At 45.2% G+C, this 12,500-nt stretch overlaps 1 protein-coding gene across 2 annotated transcripts in view; it reads left to right on the top strand.

The window, feature by feature from the left end:
- The first annotated feature begins 94 nt into the window (after positions 1 to 94).
- The window catches only part of sppl3 (signal peptide peptidase 3), a 71,083-nt gene continuing 58,677 nt past the window's right edge, over positions 95 to 12,500 (top strand). For both annotated transcript variants that reach the window (XM_063210365.1, XM_063210364.1), the window contains exon 1: positions 95 to 566. In XM_063210365.1, coding sequence (XP_063066435.1) covers positions 544 to 566 — 23 coding nt within the window. In that variant the 5' untranslated portion in view covers positions 95 to 543. The remainder of the gene's footprint in view (positions 567 to 12,500) is intronic.

Genomic DNA, 12,500 nt, shown 5'->3' with positions numbered 1-12,500 from the left:
TAGCCCTCGACAGCAACACTTCTGTACTACACGCTACTCTCGTCTCGCGACGGTAGCACAGCATTGGCAAGGACGATAGTGCGCGCTCCCGTGACTCCAGTCTCGCCACAGAAAACAAAGCTGCACGGCTTCCATTACAGCAAGCAGAACTCTTGGATCTGCATTGAGACATCCGAAATATCGCTCGAAAGATGGATCTACATCTAGTTTAAGGACTACACATACAGAGGCCTGCTCGGAGGACAGCAAGATAGCAGGGCACTCGACTGTATTGACAAAACATTTTTCCGGAGTGCTTTGTCTTGGCCAGCTAGCAAGCAAGCCATCATTGTCGGTCGTTTCTGTTGCCAGCCATCCAGCTAGTCTTTGCTAGCTGAACAGCTACGGAAAACAGCGCCATGTTGTTGTCAAAAAGGGTTTGTTAGGAAGACAAATCTTGACTTAAAGGCGGAACGTTTCCCCACCAAGGCCCTCCGTTTTGCTTCAGGGATCCCCAATCCGTGCTCCTGTGTCGGGGCTCTCGGACTGTTGTCAATCGGCGACATGGCGGAGCAAGGCTACTCTTGGTGAGTGCGCATAGTCCTTCTTGGGTAACTGGGCTAGTCCACAACATTTGAATCAAACCAACAGCGTATTTGTCCATAGGATTTATATGATTGCATGCACTGGTACGCCCGCAGTAAAAACATGGTTATTCCGCCTGGATTTAAAAGGCCTTCGTCTATGTTGTCCTCTTACGAGCTAATGCACAAGCTACCCAGTTAGCTTTGACTGTCCAGTGCTAGCTATAGGTGGTTAATTGTTGCCGTACAGGAAAATGGTTTAGTGACTTATCTGCTTCAGTGGGTTTGTATCAACAGCATTCTATGTACGAAAATGACACAAATGTCATTTTATCTTCAACTTTTGTTTGCATGGGTGGAGGGCAAGAAATGTCAGTTAGCTATCATGCGTTTGTAAGTAGGCTACAACATTGTATTTTATCAATGTAGCTAAGGGCAGCTAGCCTATTGCTAAATGGCTTTATGTTTTTTTTTTTTTTAGAGAAGCAAGCAAGGCAAGCTAGCTGCCAACTAGCGGCGTATGCTATCTCGCCTTGCTAGCTGGGGGTTGTAGCTCAACAAAAGACAAATCAAGCGACGCTAGCATAGCAGAACAGCTCACTAGGATCTCTGAAATCGTTAGTTAGCCACCTCGGCCGAAATCCCATTCAACCGATCAGGTATCCGTGTACTGCGGTTGCTCAATATTATGCATCGCATATCATCATCATCTTCACCCGGTGCCAGGGTCGCTGCTCCAGTCATTTGGCTGTAGGAAATGGTCACTGCATTGGTCACTATCAGAATCAATGCCAGTACTTGGTTGGGGTAGAACTAGTTCTGGTAGAATGTGTCACTTGGAAAGAGGGGCGAAGTTGTGATGCTCACTGAGACATAATGTCTAATGAGATTTAGTAATTGTACGTCATGGCCCGTGCTTAATCCTTCTGCAATTTTAGGGACAGCTGAGACGTGGGGGAGACTTCTTCCTGCCACATTTTTGTTTGCATGGGGACGAGGAGGCGAATGTTACCGCTAAGGTTTTTGGAGGACCTGCTAAAACTGCTTGCTCTGACTTGAGTCAATACAAGTAGCAAATCGGCTTTGTCTAACCTGATTAGCCCAATCTCACGTAGACATTAGCTCAGCCCCTGACAGACTGTGGCCGAGACACTTTTCGGGTCAGGGAATCAAGACACTTTTTAGCAGGTCTCAAATAACGTGGTAGTGTCCGGTAGACTAAGTGTTTTTGATGGTAGCCGGTGTATTGGGAAGGATTATACCCATCCAAAAACAACAACATCAACAACAACAAAAATCCCAACAAAACACAGATACATATTTCTGCATTTCTGTGCGGGAGGAAGTATTTCTGCACAAGTTGTTCTCAGTACAAGTATTCCTGCTGCATGCATTTAACATTGCATCCCAGGCGCTTGAGTCACCTGGGAGGAGATTGCAGTGTTGTGGTCTGTTGTGCGAGAGTGAGTGCGTGTGTGTGTGTGTGTGTTCAGGACAGCGTGAATCCTCAGATAACCCTTCCACTCATCCGTCCGTCAGACTAGACAGTCGGTTTTTACTTCCTCCTCCCCGTAGCGCAGCACAGCTGGTCGTGTAGCCGCTCTCCCCCGTCCCGTGCCGTGAGTGAGCCCCCTACTTGGCTTTCAAGACGGCCGGCCAAGTCAACCCATCAGCGCACGGCACGTCAAGAAGCGGACCACCAGATAATGAATACCACCGTCAATCATGAGGGCTCTGCCCATCTGTCATTCATTGTTTTGGACACACGCACACACACACACACACACCCATGCATAGACGAGCGCATTTTCACACACGCACAGACCCACCCATACACACACACACACACACACACACACACACACACACACACACACACACACACACACACACAGACCCATGCTTAGACGAGCGCATTTTCACACACAGTTGTGGTGTGGGTAGTGGTGGGTGGGATGAGTGGTGTCAGAGATGGGCCATAACAACACAGGTCTGTCTGTCTTTTGTGACCCCGGGTCCTCAGCGTCTTCAGCGGCTAGAGCACTAAGAGTTATTGTGGACCGCGGAGAAAGGGCCGCTTCAGTAGAGAGAGAGAAGGAGAAAGACAGAGAAGTGGAGGCAGGCAGGCGGTCTGAGAGAGAGTGAGTGAGGGAGGAATAGAGAGAGAGAGAGAGAGAGAGAGACAGACAACAGGGATTGCAGCCGGCTGCAAATGAGTGTAGGGCAGTCAGTCATTCAGCCAGAGATGGGAAAAAAAGACACTTGATGACCATTAATATGTGTGTGTGTGAGAGAGAAAAAAGAGAGAGGGATGAGACGGAGACGGGACGAGAGTGATGAGGAACGGCAACAAAAAGAACTTCCTTCCTGTTATCCTGTTGGTGTTTAAACGACCACATGCACGCACACACACACACCCATTACACTTTGAGTGTATGGGCTGAGAGGGTAATAAGCAGATTAAAGTGCCACTATGCAGCATTGAAGTCAGTCAATAAGATTGCTATTGATGATGCTTATTACCTATTGACTAGGCTTATTATTCACAAGGCAAAGGAACATGATCTCAGTCGATCCTCAGTAGTACTCGTCCTCCGTAGGATTTTCATGTAATATGTGGTGACAATGCTGTTGCCCTGTAGAGTTGCCTGAAGTTTGCCTTACCACCGCCACACTTTAAATTAAAGGGCTTTAGTCTTCTTCACACCTCAAGACCATTTAATTATACAGTTTAAAGTTTACTGATTCAAGAGAATGACACTTTTACATCCTCGTCATTAGTCTGTTGGGTGGGATTGTCAGACCTGCAAGTTGGCATGCGCCGGGCAAGTTAGTCTCTCACATCATTAAATGACATGTCATTTCTAGGGGTGTAAATAATATCAAAATGTATCGATATATCGCAATATATTCTGATGATTGAATCGAATCGCATTGTGGGACATTCTTAAGTATCAAAAATAATCAAATTGCTGGCCCCTGATAAGTTAATAGAAGTGGAAAAGTAATTGGGAAAAAAATATTATCGTATCGTGGGGCATTCTCAAGTATCGGAAATAATCGAATCGTATCGCATCGAATAATAAGATATCAATATTGAATCGTATTGTCATGGAGGCTTTGATTTACACCCCTTGTCATTTAATTTCACTTCATTTGGCCACGGCTGCCCACACTCTAACTTGCTTTAACTTGACCTTTGTAGCACAACAGGCTTTGGCCAGTGAGTGGAGGAGAGAGGAAGAGAGCTCCGCAAGATATTTCCCCTTCTCCTCCCTGGAATGCTGTTTCTGCTGCAACGACAGACAGAGAGAGAGATAGAAAGGGGAGATGGATGAGGGACAGAAATGAAAAAGAATGTGCTTCCTCTGTCCCTGCTGGTGTTAAAATGAACCGTTTCTCTCTTTACAGACACACACACACACACACACACACACACACACACACACACACACACACACACACACACACACACACACACACACGAGTGGGATGAGAAGTCTCTCTCGTGCATTACACAGTAACTCACGCATGTTCAGATGGAGATGATCAGAAGGAGGATCGTCCCTGTGTAGGGTGGTGTTGCCTGATTAATCATGCCAAGCATAAAAGAAGCTATTTGCTTTAAAAAAACTCTCTCTCTCACACACACACACACACACACACACACACACACACACACACACACACACACACACACACACACACACACACACACACACACACACACACAGTCACCATGCATCTGTACCCTTTCCCGTTTGGTGTAGTACATGTCCTCTCTCTCTTGACTTGCAAAGGTGTCGCACCTCAACGCAGAATGCACTGGTATGAGATACATACACCTTTACATGATGCCAGTGTGTCTATTTGGTGTTCAAAACGATTGTGGGGACACTGGTGCAGAAAACGTGTGGAAACACTGGTGGCTTACTTAACTGCTGAAGTGCATTGTGTTTGGCTAAACAGCACAGGAGCTTAAGGGTTGAAGAGAGCAGAAGAGACCAGAAGAGAGTAGATGGCCTCTGGGCGGCTTATGGGGAGATTGCCACATGTGCTGCCTCTGGGTCAGGAGGGGAGAGGACAGGAGAGGAGAGGCCAGGGAGATGTGAGACCTGGGGTGTTTTTGTCAACACAAACGCACACACACACAAGGAGAGGCAGGGAGATGCAAGGAAATGCAAGGCCATGCAAGGCCAGGGGGGTTTTGGTCAACACACGCACACGCACACACACACACACACACACACACACACACACACACACACACACACACACACACACACACACACACACACACGTATGCACATGGAGAGGCAGGGAGAGATGAGTGCAGGGGTGTCTTGGTCAACACTAGCAGCGAGGGTTCTGACTGAAACGGCTGTTTTTATTTACACTGCCACATGTGCTTCCACTGGGTCAGGACAGGACAGGAGAGGCAAGGGTTTCCTAGCTTGGGAAATCCCATGGTGATATGCACAATCTCTCTGATATGAAAGTCAGCATGGATGATCTTCCCAAAGCGCTAGCCTGAAGTAGGGAGCCACTCCGACAGCGGGGAGGATAAAAAGATGATGACCCCTATTACTCGACAAATGGAAGTTTGTTTGAATACAAGTGACGCGATTTGCTATGGGCTACTTATACGGCCTATAAATGGCCGTTGGCACGAGAATTTCGTAAGGCGGTCTACAGACCATATCTCACTTGTGATATGGTCTGGTGCGAAGGCTTTCCCACAACACATGGCAGTTGAGGCAGCCAGCTTGACAACAAACGCCTACCATCTTGTCTAGTGACCTGAAAAGATAAAGATTTGCATTGTGAAAGTCATTTCTGAAGTTGCTTTAAAACAAAAAAAATGTAAGCTATTTATCTTTCAGGATGATCTATTGAGTACTCTCAATGGGATGATCACATTATATTTCACAGGAAACAGCAAAACATAGCCTTTCTTTTCTTTCTTTCTTTCTTTTCTTTTTTAAAAAAAAACATTTTTTTAGGGGCTTTTATGCCTTTATTTGACAGGACATTCGAAGATGGGGACAGGAAGCGAATGGGACAGAGAGACAGGGGAGGATCGGGAAATGACTCCGGCTGGACTCGAACCGGGGTCCCCGTGGAAGGGCATGCAAGCTCAAATGTGGGGAGCTTAGCACGCTGCGCCACAGCGCCCCCAAAATATAGCCTTTCTAATGATAATCGGCACATGTTTCTGATATCGCCCAACACCCCCCCTCCACCTCCCTGACTAACAAATGTTTTGCGGTGAGCACTGGAAGGGGTATTTTGCTAGATACCAACAGGGCTGGCTCTGACTGGAACACAACTGTTATTACCACAGACATGGCTTCACAAGCTGCCGAATCACAACACCACATTCCACAAGCTAAGGAACATTCAGATCGCCACCCTTCTCCTGGAAACATGCACTATATTATTATTTTAGTATATTATTATTGTTAATTTTTTCAGGGATTTTGTGCCTCGACAGGACAGTGGACAATAGTCAGGAAGTGGTGGGGAGAGAGATGTGTTTGAGTCGTGAAATGACCTCGAGTCCTGTCAATTTGACCACGTCACCCCTATTTTATTATACTATTACACATTCCCTACGCTATGGACATTCAGCTCTCCTACCTTCAGCAGTCATGCCAGTACAGCCGCACTTTTAAACACATGTACCCTGCTACGAAGACAAACATGGATTACTGCGTCATAAGTTGTCATAATGGTATTGTTATTATTATGATTATCAAAACGTCACATTCCCCCCTCCCTCCCCCAGTCATGCCAGTACACAGCTGGGTCAATGGTGTTTTTTTGGGCTCAGACGTCAGGTGGTACAACGACAGCTAATGCCCATAAATTAATAAGTAGTTGGTAATTGCCAGTAATGTACTGCAATGAATATGCTTCCTAGATAATCCACTAAAAACAACCAACCAAAAAAAACCCATTTAATCCATAGAATAGTGGCATCAGCTGTGGTTGCACCACCCTTATGTGTGTTAAAGCGTCATAGACCCAGCAACATGTACCCTGGTAGGAAAACTAAAACAGATTCCTTAGCCAATTGTGCCAATGCTGTATTCATTCTGGCAAACAACTGGCAAGACAATGACTGATTCCTTTGTCACGAGTTGTCATATATCGTAATATATTATTAGTGTCATAATATTAATTATTATTAGTAAAATCTATTAATAATAATTATTAGTTATAACTGTGTGGTCGTGATAAGGGTGGGGGAAGTCATAAGGGTGGTGGTGGTGGTGGTGGTGGGCAGGGGTGTAAGCTTAGGAGTTGGTGTGCATAGGCCTTGTCTGGAATCTGGGCGGGGGGGGGGGGGGGGTCTAGAATCTGCCGGTATATGGGGGGCCTTGTCATGGTTAAGTTTGGGAACCCCTGTCTGAGAGTGCTAGGGCAGTGGTCTTGCACTAGACCAGGGAGGCTGTGACCTTACTCAGCGAGGGGAGTTGAGTTGAGTTGCTCAGCCCAGGGGAAAACGCTTATCAGCATCTCATGAATGTCTGTGTCTAGCTTTTGAGAAACATGCTGCATGCTGGCTTGGCACTCTTCTGGCTGCTGGCCTGGCTTTGCTTCCAAGTTGGAATGACTAATTGCACACATGCATTTGCTGAGCCAAGGATATCATTGCGTTCCTGTCTGCCTAGACTTTCTGAACACGTGTGTTTGTGTGTCTGTGAGAGAGAGAGAGAGAGAGAGAGAGAGAGAGAGAGAGAGAGAGAGAGAGAGAGAGAGAGAGAGAGAGAGAGAGGAGAGAGAGAGAGAGAGAGAGAGAGAGAGAGAGAGAGAGAGAGAGAGAGAGAGAGAGAGAGAGAGAGAGAGAGAGAGAGAGAGAGAGAGAGAGAATCTTGTTGTTTAATCTTTTATATCAGTGTGTGTATCTTATATCAGGGCTGTGTGAATCTTATTGTTTTATCTTCATGCCTTTATGCGACGATCAGTTGTAGGGCTGAGTGTTGAGATATCTCACCTCGACTGTGTTTATGTCCATAAAAATTCTCTGGCATCAAACACGCACACACACACACACACACACACACACACACACACACACACACACACACACACACACACACACACACACACACACACACACACACACACACTTCACCTGGGCAGGAAGGCTACACACGCACACACGTACACACACTGCTCGGTGGTGTATCAGGAATAGCCATCATGGTGTATAGTGGGGCTATTCAATTGGTGGCCCACGGCCCTGGTGTGGCGACCAGCTGCAACAGTTAAATACCAAAGCTCCTTCAATGGGGTGCCTGGCAGTAGTGTTCATATGACTGAAGAAATACAAGGCGAACAGTTGCAGTTACAGATGGTCACTCAGTAGTATGCATGTAACGTTTAACGTTCCATCAATTCCTGATGCAGTCACCAATTAATTATTTCAAGATCGCTTGCAGTTATGTCGGCAACTGCAAACGTCCTCTGTTTGTTCCTGTGATTTTTTTTTCCAGATCATTTCTGTTTTATAATTTGTGGAGTCATAACGTTTAAAGTTAACTTAATGCAACACTGCAATATATTGTGTCCGAAACATTGCAATGAAGAACACTGCAGTGATCATTTCCCTTCCTGCAGTTTATTGCAGTAAGGCTGTATCTATCAACTCTGCAGTTTTTATATTGGACATGAGTGATTCTCGTGTTGTGAATACATTGAACATTCAGTGTTAAGATGAGGCTAGCTTTTACTGGTTGAGAAGTGCCATTATCACCTGTTGGTGACGGCAGAACATGTGCGGCCCAACTCGAGCTCTACGTTTCAAAATGAAATTCTAATTGAATAGCCCCGGTGTACAGTTTCAGTACTGTTCTGGGTCTCATTTACAGCCTGCTGTCTCTGCCTATTGTTGCTCTGAGGCCTTCGCAGAACTGTAACATGACTAATTCTGATGAAATGCTGCTCGCATGGGCCAAGTTGTGCTTCTAGGAACTGCAGAGCGTGTCTGTGCAGGCTGGGCCCACTCTCAAACGGTTTGGGCTGCAGCCATTCTAGAATCAGAATGTGATGAGAGTTATGTTACTGGTTATCAAGATTTTAGATGGTGAATTTTTTTTGGTGTTTTTTTTTTATAATCTTTTAAAAATCTTTTAATTCCGTCTCTAAATCAGTCTTCTTCTCTTTCTGTGGCTTTTGGCGACGGCTTGCATAAGATATGCACCAACGCCATCTCCAGCGCTAAGGGAACATTTATTCTCAACCTAAAGACTCCTTTAGGTCTCCTAACCGAATGTCTCCTAAAGGGGCATTCACCTGACGTCACAGGAATCCAGGAGAGGTACGGGCTTGATGTATTGCTGTAACAGGAGGATCCTTGGCTTCAGTGCTTTTCAGGACCTCATTTACTGCCTGATGTCACCGTCCATTGTTGCTTTGAGGGCTTCAAAGAACTCTAACATTCATGAGCTCGAGTCCTGCATCAAGTTGTGCTTCTAGGAACTGCAAAGCGTTTCTGTGCAGGCAGGGCCCGCTCTCAAGCGGTACAGGCTGGAGCCATGCAGAAAATGAATGGAACTCTCCTTGTTAATGTTGTGAGCTATGGGAATTTGTAGCTGATATAGATGTTTACTGAGTGTGGAGAGGTCTACTTAAGTTACTTGCTCCAGTGCTGGGCCCGCCGTGGTTACGGCATGATGCGTCTTGTTTTCTAGGTCATTCCCTGCCCCTCGCCCTCGCTTCCTCTGTCTATCCCAGTGAGTCTTGCGAAGTTGGAGGAGCGGTGGCCCGTGGGCGTATAGTATGCATGCTTCACATTTGGTATGCATGTTCAATTAGACATGCAGTATATGCTGAAGGTCGGAGGTCAACCCTTCAAGGTCATAGCTACCACGCGTTGCCACACATGCCTCATGCTGCTGGTGTGTGAACAAAAATGTTTCTTCTCATCTAAGACTAATATGAAACATGATGTACCACATCTTCTTTCATTTGCATTTGTTTTTAAGAGGAAAAATATTAATTTTGTAGGTTTTTAACCAATGTGACGTAAAAACAGGGCATCACGTCAACCACCCATGTAGGGGTCAATGATGTTTTAGTAGGGGCACATGTCAGGGTGGTGCATCCACTACTGTATGGATTAAATGATTTTCTTGCAGTACAAGTTCTTGCAGTTAATAATAATTAACAATTGTTAGTTAATTTATTGGCATTCGCTGCGGTTGCACCACCTGGTGTTTGAGCCCCTAGTGCCAGGGGCTGTGGTGGGTAAAGGCCAAGGTAAGTAACAGAACACACTGTGTGCTGTAGAAACATCAGCCCATCACACCGTGTATAAATCAGTGCCTGACATCACCTGAGGCGGTAGTCTGTGTGTGTGTGTGTGTGTGTGTGTGTGTGTGTGTGTGTGTGTGTGTGTGTGTGTGTGTGTGTGAGAGGGTACACGTGTATGTATGTTAACTTCTTGAAGGCTTATTGTTCTCTAGTGTGTACTATATGCTTACTGCAATGTGCAATAATGTGTATTAGGTCTTTTGTGTATTTTTGCTTGTGTATTTATGTGCGACTGACACCTTAGTTTCCTTCGGGATTAATAAAAGTACTCCTACTCTACTCTACTCTATACTCTACCAAAGGGGTCTTTTCAGAATGTCCTTAGGAGGGCTCAGCCGATGTCTTCAATGTGGTTTGGGTTCAGTATGAACTTAATACATTTGCACTTATAAGTTATGGTAGATCAAACAGCCAAACAGAATTTTAAGCCTAATAGATCAGACGGGTATTTTATTTTGTAGGTCAGCCATTTGATGTCCAAACCACCACACAGTCCTCGGGCATATGCGAACGCAATAATTTGAAAAACACCAACAGTGGCATCTGAACTTCATTATGTTAGAACGTGTTTGAATTTAATGCCATCTTTAAGGTTAAGGTTTGGAACGTTCAAATGTAATTCCAATCTTTAAGGTTCATGGTTGGGTCGGGTGAGCTAAGGTTAGGCTAGCTAGATGGTGATGGTAGCAGCACATTTGTTGTGCAGACTAGGGCTGCGGAATTAGAGGAATTAGAAAGTAAAAAGTAGAAGTAAGTTCATAGTGTAATTACACTAGCACATGATATTACATAGTGGTTACACCAGTTATTCCATTGTACCTAATGAGGGGGCTAGATTGTTACTGAAAAAAACCAAAAACCCTCAAATGAAAACTACTAAATTTTGTACGACCCGAGCAGAATCGGGTACATCGCTTTATAGTTATTGTAGACCAGTTACTGCTGGAAATTTACTGCTGGAAGGAAACTATGGCAGGTTTTCTTTTTTTTTTTTTACTTCTACTTTAACGTTGGCCACCTTTTATGCAGGATGTTATAGAAATGTGTGGTATGGGAGAACTTTATGGACTATGTAGGATGGTCTTCATTTGTTAGCCTTATTTCTCTCGGCAGGACTCCAGATATTGTTGTCTATGGCAGTGTTTCTTTTTTGTCTTGCGTACCCCCTCAGCCTTTTTTCCCATACCAACATTACCCCTTCACTCGTGCTCTTCCTCCCAATGTGACTATGCCCCATATATTTGTTATTATTACATTTTTCTACGTACCCCTGTGTTTGTGTACCCCTAGTGGTACACGTGACGTACCCCTGACTGGGTACCCCTGGCCTATGGTGTGTGCCATTTAATGATTATTGTTTCTCAACAGGGGCTCTATAGCATTCAGCATCAAATGGGGGCAGAAGTCTATTTTTTTTAACATTAAGGGGGGCATTGGCAGGCTTACAATGAGTTCAAGGGAGCATTGGCAGGTTTATGATGAGGTTGAGGGGGCGTGTATTCAGAAAAAGGTTGAGAACCAACCACTGAGTTATTTCAATACTTTAATGTTGCCTATATTCACATTGCAGCTGTTATGTTGGAAATAAAGGTTTTAAAAGTATGTTCTCAAACTATTTGAATGGCAATTCACACATAGATGAAAGGAGGTCTGAACTGCCCTTTCCAATAATAAAACACGAAAATCAAAAAATGGCGTTTAAAGTCATTTTGTAATGAAAATCTTCATTTGCAGCCCTAAGAGCTGTGTGTGATAAGGCCAGAGAATGAGCACTGCTGCCATAGCAGCTGGGGACGACCAGACCAAGATTCAAGAGTTTATTGTCATTGTCAGAAAAGGCAATCCAATTGTTTATGAAGTACAACACTCAGTAGTAGTAGATGATTCCCATTTAAAGAGCAGCAAAGATAAAAGTGACACCAGTGCTTGAAACCCTTGAGAGAGAGAGAGAGAGAGAGAGAGAGAGAGAGAGAGAGAGAGAGAGAGAGAGAGAGAGAGAGAGAGAGAGAGAGAGAGAGAGAGAGAGAGAGAGAGACTGCTGTAGTACAGTAGCTGTGTAGATAAATTCTGCCAAATGCTTCAAGTCATGTTGAAAAAAAGGAAAACATGACGAAACCACAGTTTTTTTTTTCCTTCGGTCTTTTAATGTGACAACTGTGCAGCAGTGCGGCTCCGTTGCTACGCACTGGTTGCTAGGGACGTGGCTGCTGGTTGGCGGTGATGTGGTCTGGTTGCCATGGCAGCTGTGGGTGATTGGCAGGTCCATACATGCCCTCTATGTAGGCCAGTTGGCCAGTGACACGGCAGCCATCTTTGATTTTGCTGTGGCCCAGCTGTAGTGAGAACAGCTCGATATGGTGTAGGAGCCCAAATGGTGTAGGTAGGAGCTGACAGTAGACAACACACCAATGCATGCAGTACAATATGCATGGACATTGTGGTGTTGCCCTTCTCATGGTTACTGACCACGCTGTGCTTGTTTACCTTTGCTTGCCAACCCAGAGGTGTGTGTGCGTGTGCGTGTGTGTGCGTGTGCGTGTGTGTCAGGGCTTGACATTAGCACCTGCCAACCAGCCAAATGCTGGTAAAACTTAGCTGTGTGTGTTTTTCCTTCCT

The sequence above is a fragment of the Engraulis encrasicolus genome, chromosome 11, assembly GCF_034702125.1.
Source record: "Engraulis encrasicolus isolate BLACKSEA-1 chromosome 11, IST_EnEncr_1.0, whole genome shotgun sequence".
Classification (NCBI taxonomy): Eukaryota; Metazoa; Chordata; class Actinopteri; order Clupeiformes; family Engraulidae; genus Engraulis; species Engraulis encrasicolus.
The sequence above is the reverse complement of the archived record's forward strand: the minus strand, read 5'-3'. Positions and strand labels throughout refer to the sequence as shown.